This window comes from Macaca mulatta, chromosome 7, assembly GCF_049350105.2.
Source record: "Macaca mulatta isolate MMU2019108-1 chromosome 7, T2T-MMU8v2.0, whole genome shotgun sequence".
Classification (NCBI taxonomy): domain Eukaryota; kingdom Metazoa; phylum Chordata; class Mammalia; order Primates; family Cercopithecidae; genus Macaca; species Macaca mulatta.
The window spans coordinates 115,061,471-115,082,020 of NC_133412.1; the positions used below are offsets into that span (position 1 = coordinate 115,061,471).

Below are 20,550 nucleotides of genomic sequence, written 5' to 3' on the forward strand. Positions count from 1 at the left end.
AAGTGAAACCACTGATGGCTGCTTCCCAGAAATTATCTTTAAAAATCCACATTTATAACCAATAAAATATTTTAATATTTAGGGAACTCAGAGCTATTGTGGTAAGCATTCAACTTTGTTATTTTTGAGCATAAGATTTTTGCATTTTCAGTTAAGATGTGAAGATTGGCTGGGCACAGTGGCTCATGCCTGTAATCTCAGCACTTTGGGGGCTGAGGCGGGCGGAACACCTGAGGTCAGGAGTTCGAAACCAGCCTGCCCAACATGACAAACCCTGTCTCTACTAAAAATACAAGAATCAGCTGGGCATGGTGGCAGGCGCCTGTAATCCTAGCTACTTAGGGAGGCTGAAGGGTAATCACTTGAACCCGGGAGGTGGAAGTTGCAGTGAGCCAAGATCACGCCACTGCACTCCAGCCTGGGCAACAATGATAGATTCATCTCAAAAATAAAATAAAATAAAAAAATAATAAAATAATAAAAAAGTGAAGGTTGATCTATGTCAAGATAGTTTGTAAAGTTAAAAAAATTAATCAAGAATTTGTTGTCTTCAAGGTCATGCTGCAAGCTAACAAATACTGGTTTTTTATTGTTTCCATTGAGGCTACTGAATTGACCTACTTACAAATCTTCAAATATGCCTCTAATTTTTTAGATATCTTTATGTAACAAAATGTCCTTCAGGGTCTAGGGTATGTTCTCCTGAACTCCCAGGCCTAGAATCTCAGCCATATATCTATTTTGGTTCACCCATGGAGTACCCTGGACATACTTAAAAAATGGCACTTAGTTTGCAGAGTTATAATAATCTTTTGATTGCTTTGTTTTTCCCACTTGATTTTAAATCCCATGAAACTATCAATGGTGTATGATTCATCCCTATTGCCCATTATGGCCTTTACTACAGAATAAATATTAATACTTGTTAAGCAAACAAGTGGAATTACTTCTCTATTCTACATTGCATACAAATATTATTTTAGTAGGAATATGAATATGACTTAAATCATTGGATGCTAACATTCTATTTTGTGTCTTCTGTTACAGGCTCTTAAATCTGATCTACAATGGAAAAAATTCTTTTTTATCTGTTTTTCATTGGCATAGCAGTGAAAGCTCAGATCTGTCCAAAGCGTTGTGTCTGTCAGATTTTGTCTCCTAATCTTGCAACCCTTTGTGCCAAGAAAGGGCTTTTATTTGTTCCACCAAACATTGACAGAAGAACTGTGGAACTGCGGTTGGCAGACAATTTTGTTACAAATATTAAAAGGAAAGATTTTGCCAATATGACCAGCTTGGTGGACCTGACCCTATCCAGGAATACAATAAGTTTTATTACACCTCATGCTTTCGCTGACCTACGAAATTTGAGGGCTTTGCATTTGAATAGCAACAGATTGACTAAAATTACAAATGATATGTTCAGTGGTCTTTCCAATCTTCATCATTTGATACTCAACAACAATCAGCTGACTTTAATTTCCTCTACAGCATTTGATGATGTCTTCGCCCTTGAGGAGCTGGATCTGTCCTATAATAATCTAGAAACCATTCCTTGGGATGCTGTTGAGAAGATGGTTAGCTTGCATACCCTTAGTTTGGATCACAATATGATTGATAACATTCCTAAGGGGACCTTCTCCCATTTGCACAAGATGACTCGGTTAGATGTGACATCAAATAAATTGCAGAAGCTACCACCTGACCCTCTCTTTCAGCGAGCTCAGGTACTAGCAACCTCAGGAATCATAAGCCCATCTACTTTTGCATTAAGTTTTGGTGGAAACCCCTTGCATTGCAATTGTGAATTGTTGTGGTTGAGGCGTCTGTCCAGAGAAGATGACTTAGAGACCTGTGCTTCTCCTCCACTTTTAACTGGCCGCTACTTTTGGTCAATTCCTGAAGAAGAGTTTTTGTGTGAGCCTCCTCTCATTACTCGTCATACACATGAGATGAGAGTCCTGGAGGGACAAAGGGCAACACTGAGGTGCAAAGCCAGGGGAGACCCTGAGCCTGCAATTCACTGGATTTCTCCTGAAGGAAAGCTTATTTCAAATGCAACAAGATCTCTGGTGTATGATAACGGAACACTTGACATTCTTATAACTACTGTAAAGGATACAGGTGCTTTTACCTGCATTGCTTCCAATCCTGCTGGGGAAGCAACACAAATAGTTGATCTTCATATAATTAAGCTCCCTCACTTACTAAACAGTACAAACCATATCCATGAGCCTGATCCTGGTTCTTCAGATATCTCAACTTCTACCAAGTCAGGGTCTAATACAAGCAGTAGTAATGGTGATACTAAATTGAGTCAAGATAAAATTGTGGTGGCAGAAGCTACATCATCAACGGCACTACTTAAATTTAATTTTCAAAGAAATATCCCTGGAATACGTATGTTTCAAATCCAGTACAATGGTACTTATGATGACACCCTTGTTTACAGGTAAGAAAAATTAAGCAAATTTATATACTTACCATGCATCTTAGTGTAGAACTTGTTAATGTACTACTGATTTTTCTTAATTGGCAGTGCTCTTCTGTTTTGTAATTCCGTATTTTAAAGTGCATAGTGTAAGCTTTGAAAAAGGTGGTAATACAAGTGGGGAGATATTTTGAATGGTATTATTTTTAGAGAGTTCAACTTATATTTAATATTATGCTTACTTACTTTTTTCCCCCTCATCTAAGAGATGTGACTATCAGAGGACAAGACTGATTTATAATAAAAATTCAAAAACATACCAGAACTTACACATCCAAATGAGTGTTCTTTCCTTCAAGGAAGTCATGTTGGGAGGCTATACCATTATCCCAATGATGCTGCCATTGCTCAAAGCACTTTTGGAATTATCTTTAGAACCTTCATCATACTATTTTGAATATCCTCAGTGGTGGCAAATCTTCGTCTTTTGAGGGTGAATTTGAATTTTGGAAACAAGCAAAAGCCATTTGGAGTCAAGTCTTGTGAATAAGGTGGGTGATCAAGATGGGTATTGCCATTTTTGGTCAAAAATAGGATGTAACTATAAAATAATGAGACTGATTTTTTGAGTGATTAAGGGGTGTGTGTGTGTGTGTGTGTGTGTGTGTGTGTGTGGTTGTGTTGTCTCACGTGTACTGGTTCTAAGAGAGTTCCAAAAAGAAACATTATAAATAATTTGAGCAGTGAAAGTATCACTGGAATTAGGTATGTAATATCCAAGTAAGGATGATGATGGGGAATTTGCACCTACTAAAGAATTTCTGGTATGTTTTTCTAAAGTTCAGCCTCATTGATTTATAGTCACATCTTGTCCAATTTTCTGTTTAAAAGACATATTTTTATCCTTTCATATAATTGAGAGACTTACTATGCCCTGGGAAATGATGCAAAACCATGGCTTTGAAATATATATAATACACACACACACACACACACACATATATATATATATATATAATGTTTAAGATATTCAGAAATCAGATCAGATCAGTTCCTATGTCCCCAGGTGAATTATTCAATATAATTGATTTTCATTCCTGTATGGAAACGAGAGTAATTTTTTTTTTTTTTAAAGCATGGACTAGTAGGCAAAATTAAACCTATCCTAGCTAGCCATGTGATCAACCCGGGGCAGGATTCTACCTGGCTGAGTTTCAATTCCTCGTTATTACAAGGGAGAAATTATCCCTTCATCACTAAATATGTGGGGACGTGGACTATGATACATGTATATTAACTTTAAGTAATTTGCTCTTGTCATACCAGGCTCTTCACATAACCCATGGACTACTGTCGATGACAAATACCCCTCCCCACCCCACACTTTTCTGTAGCTATTGGATATTATATATATTTTAAACATTATCTCTGTGAAATAAGCCAGATTTGATTTTCCAAATTCCAGGATTTTAATCCTGCAATGACAAGTAAAATTTTGTTAAACCGTGAGGAAATTTCTTGAATCCCTGACTTTTTTTGTCATTTGTAAAATAGTGATAATGCCTGTCTCATAAGGTCATTGTAAAGATTAAATTTTAATGTATACAAAATGCTTAGTAATGCCTGTTGTTTAATTATAAATTAGGTCATATTCAGTTGCTACTGAAGGAACAGAGGAAAATAGACATTAACAAGAAACTTTTAGAAAGTAGTAGATTCACAGATGTCTATAAACTCTTTAATTAATTACTTAATTAATTAATTTTAAGGTAAGGTCTTGCTCTGTCACCCAGGCTTGAGTGCAGTGGCACAATCTCGGCTCACTGCAACCTCTGCCTCCCGGGTTCAAGCAATTCTCCTGTCTCAGCCTGCCGAGTAGCTGGGACTACAGGTGCCCGCCACCACTCCCAGCTAATTTTTATATTTTTAGTAGAGATGGTGTTTCACCATATCGGTCAGGCTGGTCTCAAACTCCTGACCTCAACTGATCCACCCTCATTGGCCTCCCAAAGTGCTGTGATTACAGGCATGAGCCATCGCAGTGAAAGTATCACTGAAATTAGGTGATATTAGATTTGGGCACCACCTAAACTCTTATACTTTATAAATTGTGCTCCGATGGAAATTTGCGGTAGCATAAAATGGAATGAGGGATTTATGCTGTGGTCGACAGACTTGCCTTGTTCATGTTTCTAGGATAATATTACTTATATGTTTTCATTATCCTCATTTGTAGGTAAAAACATAATGGGGTCCAAGTGTTGATGGCATTAAAAAAGGATTAGATTTGTAAAGAAAATACTTTAATCTTAGTAATAATCTTAGTTATTAAATATATATTTACTGGGTGCAATTTCATTTTTCTGAAATGGAAAATAAATGCTCTGAAATGCGTATCTATTTAGATTTCTAATGTGATTGTCAACATTTTCCCTTCCTTCAAATTTGCTTTTAGTCGTAGAGGTATTGTAAGTGCTAAATGGATTTGTTTAGCAGTCAGATAATGTCACAGTCACACCTTTCAACAGTAATTTATCATCAATGATTTTTTAGCAGTGTTTTTTATTAGGAGTTCTCCTTTGCCAAGCAATGTAATTAGTAAGCTTGTGAAGGCTTGGGGTAGGAACAATTAATATAGTGCAGATGCTGACAAGGACTTTTAGCCATTTTAACTCGGTAAATATGAGATTAGATCATTTTTCAATAATTCATATGTTATAAATGTACTTACCTTAATGAATAGTAAAATGACTCCGAACTAAAGTCGTAGTGACTTTCTGTGTATATGTTTTGTTTTGTTATTACTATTAACACAAATTCCATTGTCCCTCAGAATGATACCTCCTACGAGCAAAACTTTTCTGGTCAATAATCTGGCTGCTGGAACTATGTATGACTTGTGTGTCTTGGCCATATATGATGATGGCATCACTTCCCTCACTGCCACAAGAGTCGTGGGTTGCATCCAGTTTACTACGGAACAGGATTATGTGCGTTGCCATTTCATGCAGTCCCAGTTTTTGGGAGGCACCATGATTATTATTATTGGTGGAATCATTGTAGCATCTGTGCTGGTATTCATCATTATTCTGATGATCCGGTATAAGGTTTGCAACAATAATGGGCAACACAAGGTCACCAAGGTTAGCAATGTTTATTCTCAAACTAATGGGGCTCAAATACAAGGCTGTAGTGTAACGCTGCCCCAGTCCGTGTCCAAACAAGCTGTGGGACACGAAGAGAATGCCCAGTGTTGTAAAGCTGCCAATGACAATGTGATTCAATCTTCAGAAACTTGTTCGAGTCAGGACTCCTCTACCACTACCTCTGCTTTGCCTCCTTCCTGGACTTCAAGCACTTCTGTGTCCCAAAAGCAGAAAAAAAAGACTGGCACAAAGCCAAGTACCGAACCACAGAGTGAAGCTGTCACAAATGTTGAGTCCCAAAACACTAACAGGAACAACTCAACTGCCCTGCAGTTAGCTAGCCGACCTCCCGATTCTGTCACAGAGGGGCCCACATCTAAAAGAGCACATATAAAGCCAAGTAAGTTTCTCACTTTGCCTGCTGAGAGATCCAGAGCAAAGCACGAGTGCTCCCTCGATGGAGAATTAAAGGAATACTATTGTTATATTAACTCGCCGAACACATGTGGACTGTTTTCTAAAAGAAGCATGTCTATGAATGTGATGTTTATTCATTCTGACTGTTCTGATGGTCATAGTGGAAAAGCAACTCTCAAATTCTGAGGGACTACTGAAAAGCTCTGTGTCATTTATTATTTCTTTTCAACGAAAAATCATTTTGAGAACTCACATAGAAAATTGGAATTTGCAATTCTGATGCTGTGCATAAATCAACCTTCTCAGGAACAGTATATATATATACATATATAACTATATATATATATGTATTTATGTATATGTATACTGGAAGGAAACATAAATAAAATAATAAGGGAAAAAGCATGGCATTGCAGCAGTGCCTTTCCCTATTCTAGGACCAGCTCCTAGGACTAGCAGCAGCAGATTTAAAAAATGAAAATTGTTGTAGAAAAAAGACAGTGTTGCATAAAAAGTGATATGTTCTCTAATTTTACAAAGGACCACCTATGGATAAATGATATTTTTAAAGTAGACTGTATATTTTCTTTCAATGGTAATAGTGTTTCCTTTGTTTTTAGGGAAATGTTGTAGAGAACAACTTCATGTTGCTAAATTATTTAAAATAAAATATTCAATTAGTATACTGAGTTAATGTTAAAATTAGTTCCCTTCGAAACAACATCCTTGGTGCAGGTGCCTTAATGGTTGTAAGATATTTCTCCTCCATGACACACCTTTTTCAGTGGAAAGGGGAAGAAAGTGCAATTTATTTTACATTTATGAAAACTCTAATCAAGTTTAAGTCACAGGCTACAAATTCCTATGCATCTACATGGACATATGAAGGTGTTTTCGTTCATTTAATACACATTTTCTGAATGAATGAGTTTTATGTTGGTCTTAATGCAAGCTAAAGAGGGAGACATACAAGACTGCCTTTATCAAAGGGGTGTTTATCTTTATCACCAAGTAAAATTTAAAAACTTCTAATGGTGTTCTCATTAGATTTATAAGTCTTATAAAGTCATTGCTCATTAAACAGGCAGTGGATTTTTTTCCCTTTGCACTATAGTTTTGCATTTGAATGTTTTCCTTTTAAAGTAAATGCATTTGCTATTTTAACCAGAAACTGTGATAAATTTAACTAGAAATCATGCCATTTAGTGAGAATACATCATTTTTTAACACAGGATTTTAAATTGAGTAGAAACTAATAATGCTCCTGGGTAATGTGGAATTATTAACAATTTACTGAAATTAAGGTCTATAGATAAATGTTTCTATTCACTCCTTGAAAAACTTAATTATATAATAATTTGAGGGTGTTTTATTAAAGATCTGTAAACAGGTTAACATCAAAGAGGTTTTGTTTTGTTTTGAGAATAAGGCTTACATGAGAACTTAGACCCATTGCTTTACACAAAAGAAATGACATTTTAGCCATAATATTGTAAGATAGGGGCTTTACTGTCTTATGTCAAGTACTCTTTGGGAGTAAGTTAAACACACAGCAAAAGTTTATTAACTTTTTCAGATCACTTGAAATACCACTTGAGATACAAGGGAGGAATGTGGAATCGTTAATTTCCTTATGCTAGAAGCATATACAACAATTTCAGTTACTGGTAACTTGACAAAGCCACATCTTCTCATACACAATGTATCATGATGCCATTCCACAGTATGTAAGATTAAAGTAGTTAGAGATGACTTTCAATGCTAGTGTTCAAAATAATTATCCAACGGGCTTTTTTTTTTTTTTTTTTTAGGCGTTTGCTAAATCCCTTCTCTGCACTGATTCTTTTTCTAAAAAATTTGCCTTTCACATTTGCGAAGTCTAATTATCCTTCACTGCTCAGTTATTTATTCGTTGTAAGGAATAGATGAAATCACATGTGGTAGTAGTTTGCAAAGTCAAAAACAGCACTCAGAGTGAAATGTATTTTCAGCACTATTAATGTAGTAATGCTCTAATTCCAACTAAATATTTTAAATTAACATCAATTGCATAATTCCTCAATAGGTGTTGATTTGCAGAAGCATACTACTTTTTCCCTTCTTAGATTTATCAGCATGTTATTAAAAAATATTTAACATACAAAAGTTTTCGAGACTTGACAAATGAACCTTCAAAGAATTTCTGGGATTATGAAGGTTGTGATCAAAGATAAGGATGCTCTGAAATCATGCAACATCAGCAAGGTTAACATATGTACTATAAGTTACTGATGAACTTCGTATTTTCCAATATTTTTAAAAATCAATTTCCTACTTATGTTTCTAATGAAAGTTTGATTAAGTATCTTTCATTTCTCATAGACTTTTTAAATTCCATGATATTTAATCATATGATATTTATTTTGTTTGACTAACACCATTGAAAATCATTTAATGTTATTTAATATATTTGTAATATGATCATTTTTACAATATTTAAACCAAATGCTTGAACAGTTGTTCTTAAAAATGATAGAAAGGTGAGTATCTGGCCTGATATTTTGCCCTTCAAGAAGTCTACATTTTGAGAGATTAACAAAAGATTGACTTATCAAGAAGGTCAATTTTTTTTTGTATTTGTTTATAAACATATGAAGAAATTTTTGCTTAAAGTAATTGCAGTGTGAAGTGACTGAAAAGTAAGTCTACGGAAAAGTTGGGGATAATATTACCTATCCTGATGTCTGAAACGTAATTTTTGCTTAGGTGAATAAATGAGTAAATGAATAGATAAATATGGCCAGGGAGTAAGGTGTGGAAATAAGAGTTTTCATTAGTTAGTACAATAGAGATTTGTGATCTAAATATTATATTACCATAAGCAACAAATTCTCTGTCCTTTTCTTGTTTTGCTTTCTGTCATTCATTATTTTATTTCTCATTTAAACAGTCATATATATGTGATCTGAAGCATCTGGTTTGCGTTTGTTGTTTCTGACTATATGAAGATTATGTATACTTATATGTTATTTTTGCTTCCTCATTCTTAATTATTTTTCTTTTATTTTTGTCATTTTACATTATAGTTTCAGCTTGTTCAATGTGAGAACAAACAAAATAATGTGTTTCCTGTTATGCATGTATTAACGATGTTTACTTCAAACATTTTTTTAAATTGTATTCCTGCATTATTTTTGTTCCTTTCGAATAATTGTCCCCCAATTGAAAATGCAAAGCTATTATTACCGTAGTGTCATAAAGGGATAATGAAGCATCTAACGTGGCCCCACATTTTAAAAATCAGTATATTTTAGTTTGATGGATATTATTTATTTTAAGTCTACAAATATATAAATACATAAAAACATCAAATACAACAATTTAAAGTAGACATAGTGGCCGGGCACGGTAGTTCACACTGTAATCCCAGCACTTTGAGGGCCCAACATGGGCAGATCACTTGAGGTCAGAGTTCGAGAACAGCTGGGCTAACATGGTGAAACCCTGTTACTAGTAAAAACACACACAAAAATTAGCTGGGGGCGTGGTAGGAGTCTGTAGTCCCAGCTACTCAGGAGGCGAAGGTGGGAAAAATCGCCTGAGCCCGGGAGGTGGAGGTGGCAGTGAACCGACATCCCGTCACTGCATTCCAGCCTGAGTGACGGAGAGAGACTCTGTCTCAAGAAGAAAGAAAAAAAAATTAATTAATTAATTAATTAAGTAGACACAGTAACACTCAAACTGTGGCCAATTTATTCCCCCCCCCCCCTTTTTTTTGTAACCATTAAAGGAGTCAGTGGAGGTCTTAGTAAGTTGTTTCATGCTTTAAAACAGTGGGTTTTTACCCGCTTTGTAGATATATTTTACTTAAAATTTGGGAATATAAGTTTTGAACCATTCTAAGAAATCTCTAAACATAGTAAGTTTAATCTTTGAAAGATGCATACTTTTCTCCACAAATTTGTAAACAATTAAAAAGCATAAATGTGTTCCATTTGTCTCCAGAAATCTTTTTCTTCAAGTTTTGTAATGTATTTTCTCTTTAATTTAAAGTACTTGCATCCAATATAAATTTTACTATTTTATTTGCTTGTGTTTTTGAAAATAAAATACATCATTTATAAAGCTAAAAACTTTAAAAGTTGCCCTAAAATTTACATCAGCCGCCTTTTAGTTCTTAAATTTAAGTTTTTCTCTTTCATTATAGCAATAAACTTATGATTTTTTTTTAATTCCAATAGTTTAACAAAATCATAAACATAAAGTATCGTCTTTTGGGTAGAATTGTGAAGCATATGAGACATTTCTTAAGGAGACAGCAAATACAAGCCATTGTCTTCTCAGCATAGTTGATTTCCAGTTGCATTTTATAATACTGAGAAAACAATGTTCATTTATGTTAGACAGAATGGAGACTATCTACTATCTTTCCCTTGCTCAGCCTTCCCTCGTTCCAAGAACAGTCCAGTGATTTTACTTTAACAATGTATGCTTCTGTGTGAGTGTGAAGTGTTTTGAGAAAAGGACTTCTGCACAGAGGTGGATTGTATGTGAAAAGGATATTTTTCTTATCCTCTTATGTTGCTGATAATAATACTTTACCTTACAATGTTAATGATATTTAAGTAAATTTATAGAAAAGAAATATGTCATTTTTGAAATGGCATTGAGAAAAGAATAATCAAAATTAGTGTTTGAATTTTTACTTTCAAAGGACAGATTGCCCAGTCTTTTTCTTCCCGTGCTAGATAAATACATGCTGGGATTGTGAATAAAATTAGTTTGTTCACATCTTTATTATTTATGTATTTATTTATTATTATATTTTTCCATAGAAACAATCAATTCATGTAGCAGGGTAAAGAAGACCACTTAAAATAAAAAGAGTGGTAGGCCGGGTGCAGTGGCTCGTGCCTGTAATCCCAGCACTTTGGTACGCCGAGACAGGCAGGTCACGAGGTCAGGATATCGAGACTATCCTGGCCAACGTGGTGAAACCCCCATCTCTACTAAAATTACAAAATATCAGCTAGGCATGGTGGTGCGCACCTGTAATCCCAGCTACTCGGGAGGCTGAGGCAGGAGAATCATTTGAACTCCGGACTCAGAGGTTGCAGTGAGCCAAGATTGTGCCACTGCACTCCAGTCTGGTGAGAGTGAAACTCTCTCTAAATAAATAAATAGTGGTAAACATATTGTTGTGATTGAGCAATCCTAAAAATGTGGTGTTATCTGAAGAGGGATATAAAAAGTAACAATTTATAACCAGGAGTATATTTAAGTAGTAAATTACCTCATTAAGGTACTGTTAATGCATTGGGGATTTCATCAAATTACACAGATACTCAACAGAACAAAATAATCACTGATTACTCTGGTAAGTGTAATGGTACGCATAAAATCATTGTCTTCTGATTATGTTCAGCACTTTCAAAGTCAAAATTTAGGAACTAAAGTTAACATTGAATAAATATATACATCACATACATTTGTATAAATATATATGTGCTCAACAAATATCTGTCTATATACTTATATAGACATATAAATATTTATATTCATAACATTAATCAGCTAAAATCATAATTTTGTGTCCTGCAATATAGATTGAATTGTAATTACTATGAAAAACATAGATTTAAATGAACTGGCTAGAGAACTTCTCCCAGAAAAACTGTAAAAATTATACCTGTTACTTATCAGGTGACAATAGAATATAAAGTACAAATTTAATTTTCTGCATTTTTTAATGATAACCATCTCTACAACCTATTTTCGTCCATTTCAAACTTGGTGATTGTTATGTTCATGATGTCTGAAAACAAAAACAAAATATTTTCACATTCATTCAGGAATAAGCCATGACAGCCCTTTCATTTAAAGTACTTGTGTTTGGAAGTAGTTGAACATTTAACCTTACCTGACACATAGGCTATGTATATATGTTTCTGCTCTGGCATATGTCTAATAAATAAATATTTGAGTAAAGTCAAGGAGGTTATGAAATATACTATGTTGGCTATTGGCTCTACCATAATTCAATTCTGTAATCATTTTTTCATCTATAATGTGAACATCTATTATGATTTTATGTAAAATCTAATCTCCAAAGGCCATTGTATATTTACATGAATATTTGTGCTGAAAGTTTTGTAAAAAACAATTTGTCGGCCGGGCGCGGTGGCTCAAGCCTGTAATCCCAGCACTTTGGGAGGCCGAGACGGGCGGATCACGAGGTCAGGAGATCGAGACCATCCTGGCTGACACGGTGAAACCCCGTCTCTACTTTAAAAATACAAAAAACTAGCCGGGCGTGGTGGCGGGCGCCTGTAGTCCCAGCTGCTCGGGAGGCTGAGGCAGGAGAATGGCGTGAACCCGGCAGACGGAGCTTGCAGTGAGCTGAGATCCGGCCACTGCACTCCAGCCTGGGCGGCAGAGCGAGGCTCCGTCTCAAAAAAAAAAAACAAAAAAAAAAACAAAAAAAAAAAACAAAACAATTTGTCTCAGTCTCGTGACCCTCAGCTGTAAATCCTAAGAAGGACTTAACCTTTACCTTAGGACTTAAGTTTTCTATCATGTGTCACTTCTCAATGATTAGACGTATTTGCTTGAAAATAATGCATTTTGGAAAAAATAGAATGTTTGCTGCACAGGTTTATGTAATGGTATTAAATTTGTATAGGCAATTGGAACCTACATATAAACATTTAAAGGAAAGATGTTTGTATTGAGATTGATTGAGATTGCTAGTGTCTTACATAAGGATGAACAGGTACTTGTTGAAACATTACCTATTATTTGGGGAGTGGGTATTGAATGATGGTTAATATTGTAAATGATTATTTCATACTCCATATGGTGCACATAGTTAAACTATATTTTCTGCTTTGAGTTCTTTTTTCCTTGATGTATTTTTGCATATTATTCATATGAATCTTTATACATGAAATGTCAACTGTAAGAAAGAAAATGAACAGAAACTTGATTATCTTATTGAACTCTGTCACAAATACCAAATCTATATTGAAAATCACTCATTTTAGTTATTAGAATAACATTTTTGAAAACTATGTTTTTAAGCATCAGGAATAAGAAAGTAGTCACAGAGAACTGAAATATTATAAAAGTCAATTGCAATTAACCCATGAACTGGTAAGTTTTTTTAAAAAAATCTTTAGATAAATCTTTGCTAATTCTTGGTATGAAGTCTTACCAAGATTTAATAAGAAGTTTTTTAAATCTATTTCTTTTAAAAAATGAATTGTTTATGACACTGAACATTTTATTCTCAGATGCTTTGCTGACTAATGTTGACCAGATTGGCCAGGAAACACAGGTGAGATTCTTATTACCTGTAACATACTTCAACACTTAAATGAGTATACACTTTTTATAAATTAATTTTAAGTAATTAGTTTGCTAATTTGTGTAGCTTACTGAAATTTTCTTTTAAACTTTACTTATAATTCTCAACAGTACAGACTGAAGTTTAGTTTACTTAAGTGAATTCACAGTTTCTAAATTTAGAGATATTTGGGGTTAACTAAACATCTCTGCTTTGTTCTGTAAGAAATAAAGTTAGTAATAATAGTGATGCATTCAACTTTGGAGTCAGTCTTATAATCATACATGATACAATGTGCATTTTTACAAATATTTCCAAATGTGAAGACAGTACCTTGATAAGAATGTATTTACTCCTATCCTTGACCTCCACATCCTAATAAGAGCTGAGATGACACATTATGCCTCATTGAAAACAGATGTACAGAAGCGTTTCGCTGTTATCTAAAATGAATGAAGCCTCTTTAAAATGGAGCAAAAGACTGCATATGAAATATTCATGGTATTACTTTTGTCAGCAACCAATTATTCTTCTTGAGTGTTTTTTTTGGGGGGTGGATGTTTGAAATGAGTATTTGATTCTTGAATTTTAATTGGATCGGAGAGTGTGTTTCCAGAGCAGAGCAGCACTTTAGCAATCTGTTCAAACAGCTGGAAGCATCAGCCATTTGCTTGAGGTTTGGCACACACAAAAAAACTCTGCTTTTAACGGTTCTAAAAAAGGCCATTGATTTATTTGCTGGTAGTAAAAATAGGGTCTTGGTTTTTAACATTTTATATTTAAAAGAAAAACAACTTTGTCAATCTTTCAGGATCTTCCCTAACGAATTCCATCCACAAATCAAAATGTTTTCGTGCATCATTTCTTTACTGAATTTAGAATCCCATTCTTATGTTGCAAAAAACAGCAGATGGCTCATTGGAAACACTGAAACAATCAACAGCACAATGTCTGGCACATGTCTGTGTTCTATTGTGTGCATTGAATTGACCTGCATGAAGGTGTCTGGTTTCTCCATCACCCCTTTTCTTCTCTCTCTCAATTTTTAACCTTTCTTCTTATTTCTCTTTCCGTCTCTCTCTCTACCCACCACTCTCTCTCCCTCTTTTGCTCTCTTTCTCTTTCTCTCTTTCATTTTTAAAGTTCATTGATCATGTAACTTTAATAAATCATATCCAGCCAACCTGAAATTTAGGATAGGATACCTTTATATAAGAATTAAGAAACAGATGATTAATCTATAAGGAACACAAGCCAAAATGGTATTAAATGTTGTATCAAAATTTGGAGGCAGGTGAGTAAATGTCTACGTAATTTTTCAATTATCAATTTAAAGAATTTTCTAAAGATTCACATTTGAAATGGCATATTGAATATTATTTTGCTTATGTGTTTATTTTCGTATATTATCAGGAATGGAATTTGGAAAAAGCTAATTTCTTTGAAAGTCTTTGTACTACTAGACATAGCACGAGATTTTGCAAATGTGATACATACATAAGGCTTTTAATAATGACTTTTTATCTTAAAGTAATTAGTAGTACAAAAAATAAGAAAATATTAAAAATAAATGACTGTCATAACATTATAGAAAACTTCCCTTCATACTTAGGCTACCTTGTGCCTCTTTCTATAAATATTAGCAAGTGAAACAAATCCAGAGACAAATAATAGTTTTAACAAAATTCAGTGGCAATACATCATTCACTTATGAGCCAGCTCCTTGCTACCTTTCTATTATCAGACTTAAGTTACTGTATGACCCCGAGGTAAGTATTCTTGATTCTTGGTAAATGATTTGTGCTATAGCAGGCCTATGTCTACTACCGTGAGCAGACCAAACAGTGATGCTCCTACTGAAGACAGTGTGTGACCTGTGTGTTCTTAGCTTTCTCACAGCCTTTCACATTGTCAGTGTGTGAAGGAACTGAGGTGGAGAGTGGGCAGAGACCCTTTGTGATTGCAACTCTTCAGCTCTGAGTTTTCTGTAGCCAATCATACTGAGGTACCTGTTAAGGTGAATTTCTTTTCTAGGCATAGAGAGTTAAAACACTTATTTCATTTCCATTATTCAGAATATGCCCCATGCCAATTTTCTTTTTTAGAAGCCTTTACGAATGTATATAGAAGTGGAGTGGCCTTGAAATATTTTAATGTATAATGTATAATACAATTCTTTATAATATAATCATAAAATTTTAATCACACTAAAATGAATTGAGAGCAAAGGGGAAAGGAATGATGTATAAAATTAATGCTGATGACTCTACGTGGAAATTGGCACTTATGTATAAATTTTCGTTGTGTTTGGCCAAGATTTTTATCTTTACAATGAACACAGTAAAAAAATAGTTATGCTGTTCGGCAGTTAAGTAAGAAATAATTGAGTAGTTTCCATTTATACTTAAAATGCCTTAAATAAAATGTCTTAAGAAGTGTTTGCTGTATTCTGACCAACAAAATATGTACACATTGTGTGTACGTGTGTGTGTGTTTGTAGCTTTGCACAGAGCTATAGCTTATTCTGTGATTGCTTGCACAGGCCTTTAAGATAATTGCTTCCTGATTTTAATAAATTTAACTTGCCATTAGTCCACGTTTAATAACAAGCAAAAATGTAAACTTTGCAATAAAATCTCTGTTCCAGATGAGTACAATTTTTTTAGATAAATAATATACAAATTAATAAAAAGCTAATATTTATTATAAATACATAACAACATTGATAAAACTATGGGAAAGCATAGGGTTAGGAAAATACATAAAATAAGAGCCTAAGAGAAAAGCAAATTTTGTACATGATGCAAATATGCTTCCAATATGTTTCCAGGTGAGAGTGATCAATATAAAATATTTGCTTCTGCAGGAGGAGGTTCCTATGAAATTCTTTTCAAGTAAATTTTCTGAAATAGGAGTAACAGAATAAACACATATGTAGGAAACATTTGGATTTGTTTTAATAATTAAGGCATGTTTTAACATATATATTTGAACATTTACCAGATTTAAAAAAAGAAGAGCCTTTGTGTCAGCAATGACCTTTAGAAATCATCTCCTTGTTTAGACATCCTAGCTATGAAAGATCAAAATATTTCACAGTTCTTAATTACATTGAGAAGAGGGGCAGTAATAAATGTTTTCCCACAATTCATTCAATGTCAGGACATTTTTTTCTTCTCTTAATGTTCAGGGAGCTTGCATTTCTTATTTATCTTTTAGTACTGTTAATAAGACTGTCCATAAATTTTTGCATGATATCCACTCACTGTTTAATGAGGAAAATAACCAAAACATCCTAAACCTACTACAACTTGATTATTTTTAGTTTTTATAACATTTTTACCATATTTAGTCTGCATTAGTTGTATTGTTTGATACTCTTGTAATTTTGTGTTTTATGTTTAGATATTTATGGAATTACTATAGGAGCTACCTATTGATATGTAAATTAAAGTGTTATTTTGGATATTCTATTAAATGACAATTTTTATTTGGCTCCGTATTATTTAATAATTTTAATACTGCTACATCTTCAGAGCAGACAAACTTTATACTTCACAATATTTTTGTTATTTCCTAATATTCAAAATTAGTAGCATTTATATAAACCGTAATTTCACAGTTCGTTAATATCATTATTTAATGTGAAACTTAAGTAAATCTTTAAGATATGTAAACTTATAAAATCATTAACTTGATACTAAATTAACATTTGCTATCCTGGAACTATTTATTACTTAAAAACTTAAACTAGTTACTTTGTCCACTGTCATTTTCCTCCTAGGTATACGGCAACTTTTACTATGTTATTACTTTTTGTAACTTGACATTTGATATAGTACCATAACACCTTTTTTGTGTGTCAAAGGGAGTATATCACTTGAAATACACAAAGAGAAAACATGTTGATATTCAATTTTACCAATATGAGCTCTGCAATGAACCAAATAAAGACGAACTTAGTAATATATACCGTTACATTTTTACAGTGATTTTGCAATGTTTTTCTTAGTATATTCCAGGTAAATTATGACAATGATATCTATATTTCAGTAACTTTTTAAAAAGTAATTCTTTTTTTTTACAAATAACATACACATTGGTCCCTTAACAATCTTCACATATATGGTGCATTTCTTATTAGCTTTCCAAAATTATTATTTTTGCTAAAATCAATTTCACTATTCAGGTTAATTATTTTGAAATATTTTCTTAAATAAATTATCTTTACAGCATTTTACCAACTTTCACATAAAGTTACCAAATAACCTTTAATATACTTTAATAACTTTATCACATAAAATTATCTAAAGATATTCTACATCAGCATTTTAATATAGAATATGAAATAAATGAATCTCTATTTCATGATTCATTCGTGCCATGCATTTTAAAATTTCCAAATAGAAAATTGTAAACATGCAGTATTCTTAATGGAAAAGAGAAAATTAGTTGTGCTCATGTATATGAAAGCATATATTTCTCAAAACGTTATTTTCCATTTTCATAAAAAGTAGACTTAATTAGAAGTATCTTAAATCCATGAAGACTGATTAGAGGAAAAATATTTTCACAGTTGTATGTTTAAATATTTTTATAAAATGGCTTTTACATTATTTTCTTTCAAAATCATATTTAATTCAAACATGGAGTGACTTTAAGAGTTATTGTGAGTTTTCCATTTATTTTGTTTTGTGGATGAAAAACTGATTAGTTAAGATGAATAATTTACTACCATTATATGTATAACTAAATATTTGTAAAATTTTAATATCATACACATTTTCTAGCAGAATTTTTTAAATTTATAAGCGGCATGCATTAATAGCTGCAATTATTATTTGTTTATCTTACCTTGAAATTATATATGTGAAAAAAAAAGCAAGAGAAAATGACATTTTCCAAGGTAGCTTTGACTTTACATAATTATCTAGACTTCATATACTTAGATTTAAAAAAATAAGATTTTTAATATATTCACCAATTTGAAGTTACCAAGCAACATTTTATATGTTAATATGCATGTTTACATAGTTTTCATGCGTATGTGATGTATTTCATGGCAAGAAACTCCTGCTTGGGTACTTACATTTCAGTTACTTTTAGCTTGCTAACACAATGATCTTATTAGCTATGTGTTTTCTTTCTTTCTTTTTTTCCTTTTTCTTTTTCTTTCATTTCAGAGGTTGGAGTTAATCTGAAGAGCACCACTTCTCCTCTCTCTCCTGAAAAAATTTGCCACTGATATTTTTACTGGATAAAATTCAAAAATGTTTCAATTCACAAAGGCTAATTGTTGAACTGCTGTCCTAGAAGAAACTGTCTACAGGAGCCGAGGTGAAAGTCTCTGATGCTGGCGGAACTGGCTCCATCAGACCATGGTTCATCCTCTTTTAAAACCAAATTTTTTTTTCTTCTGGCCTACAGGTATTTTTTTTTTCCAGAAAGAAAAAAAGCCTACATTGGCATAAAGTTCTGTATCAATCCATCTTACATTGCCGTCCATGATTTAACAGACTGTAGAATCTTGAATAATCTATATCACTTTAACAAATAAATGTTTTACTATGACAGAATTTGCACATTGCCTGATTTGTGAAAGTACCCATTGCTTCAAGTGCGAGTGGTGAAATAATTATTGCAAGAACTAATAATACTGTTTTACATGTAGGCCGTGCAAAAACCTTAAGAGATTACAAGCGGCTTTATAATATTGGAACGATTTATTCCATGATTAGGTGCACCCAGTTCTTTGGGAGAGCGGGACAGCTATTTAAGCAAATGTATACTAATTTTATGCCTCAGTATAGGATAAAAAGTGATAAAGGCTCTCTTCTCCCAGTAAAACTTCCAAAATGATCAAGATAGGAATACTATAATTAATCCAAATTGATTCATTGCTTTTCTAGAGAGCCAGGGCAAAAGAGGTTTTAGTAATTACAAGCCTTAAGTGCACATTTCTCCAATTTTGCACAAGTTCAGAGTAAGAACAAAGAATATGCATGTGATTTAATACCAGCACATGTAGAACTGAGTTAGTTTTGATGGCTAATACAGGAGAATGCAGTCATATTTAAGCAATATCGAAGCTAAGCACATAAGAGCTGCCTCTGGTGTGAAGCAGGCCTCAACTGTGTGAGTTTGGCCGGTTACTTATGCACAGCAGTCTCCCATGGTGTCATAAAATAGATATTAATGTAAAATTTGAAAGCACATACATTTATCAGAATACGTGGCAAAAACAATGAGTTCAATAAAAATATTTGTAAGAGCATTGTTCCTCCCAATTGAATTCAGACGCTCTAAGATATAGATCATATCTCTATTCCTTGGTAATTCTGATAGTTATCATTGAGACCAATATGTAGTTTATATTTTTTTAAGTTCAAATCAAATAAGATAGAAAACTGTTTACCTTTTAACAAATTCAGGTTAATCTGTTAATTATTCCACATTTGGATTATTACAAATATCCAATCATCCAAGGAGAGGTTTCAGGACGTTAGCCATTTAGAACACTTGGAAGCCGTGCTCAGGAACCTAACTACACTGGACAATTTAGATACAGTTGTTTGTGTGCGCGCTGCCCACACACACACACACTCCCTGACACACACAATGCAAGACTGAAACAGAAGTTGCAAGTTTGAATTGAATTTTCGTGGTTAAATTTGTGGTCGTGACATTGGGCAATTTACCTAATTCTCTGTTTGACAACCCTGGAACAACTTTGCTTATGGGTGTGCGTGCATGTACATACATGAATGTGTATGATGATTAAAAAGAGACGGATTGAAGAGTGAATATTGCCTCTGCAAATACTTTGCTGTTGTATACAACTCTTCTCCTAATATACATATGTAAAGAGAGAGTCAAGAGCAGGAATGGCTTTCCTGGATCTCGGCTCAGAGTGACATTTTCAGTTATCTTGGTTCCTCAAGGACATCGTCCTGTTTATTCTTACACTCCTCCCACCCCTTTGGGACTAATTCTTTTCTTGATGGTGATAACAAAACAGTGTTGTTCATAACCTGTCCTATCATCTACTTTTTCATTCATTCAGGATATTTATGCGATTGTTTTCAAAGGAACAGAATTGTTACTGAGTTAAAACGAAAGTTAAATCACTTCAAGTCTTTACCCTGCATCCCCTACATCTAAATCCAAAATTTCCGTTTATGCATATATTCAATCAAACAGCGTTACTCACACACCCATAATGTACACATTTT

The 20,550-nt window shown here is 33.5% G+C and overlaps 1 protein-coding gene across 2 annotated transcripts in view; it reads left to right on the top strand.

Annotated features, from left to right (window-relative positions):
* The window catches only part of LRFN5 (leucine rich repeat and fibronectin type III domain containing 5), a 286,070-nt gene extending 267,179 nt beyond the window's left edge, over window positions 1-18,891 (top strand). For both annotated transcript variants that reach the window (XM_077938772.1, XM_015143606.3), the window contains exons 3-6: window positions 1,048-2,452; window positions 5,265-5,977; window positions 13,266-13,309; window positions 18,502-18,891. In XM_077938772.1, coding sequence (XP_077794898.1) covers window positions 1,068-2,452; window positions 5,265-5,977; window positions 13,266-13,309; window positions 18,502-18,519 — 2,160 coding nt within the window. In that variant the 5' untranslated portion in view covers window positions 1,048-1,067 and the 3' untranslated portion in view covers window positions 18,520-18,891. The remainder of the gene's footprint in view (window positions 1-1,047; window positions 2,453-5,264; window positions 5,978-13,265; window positions 13,310-18,501) is intronic.
* Window positions 18,892-20,550: the final 1,659 nt, after the last annotated feature.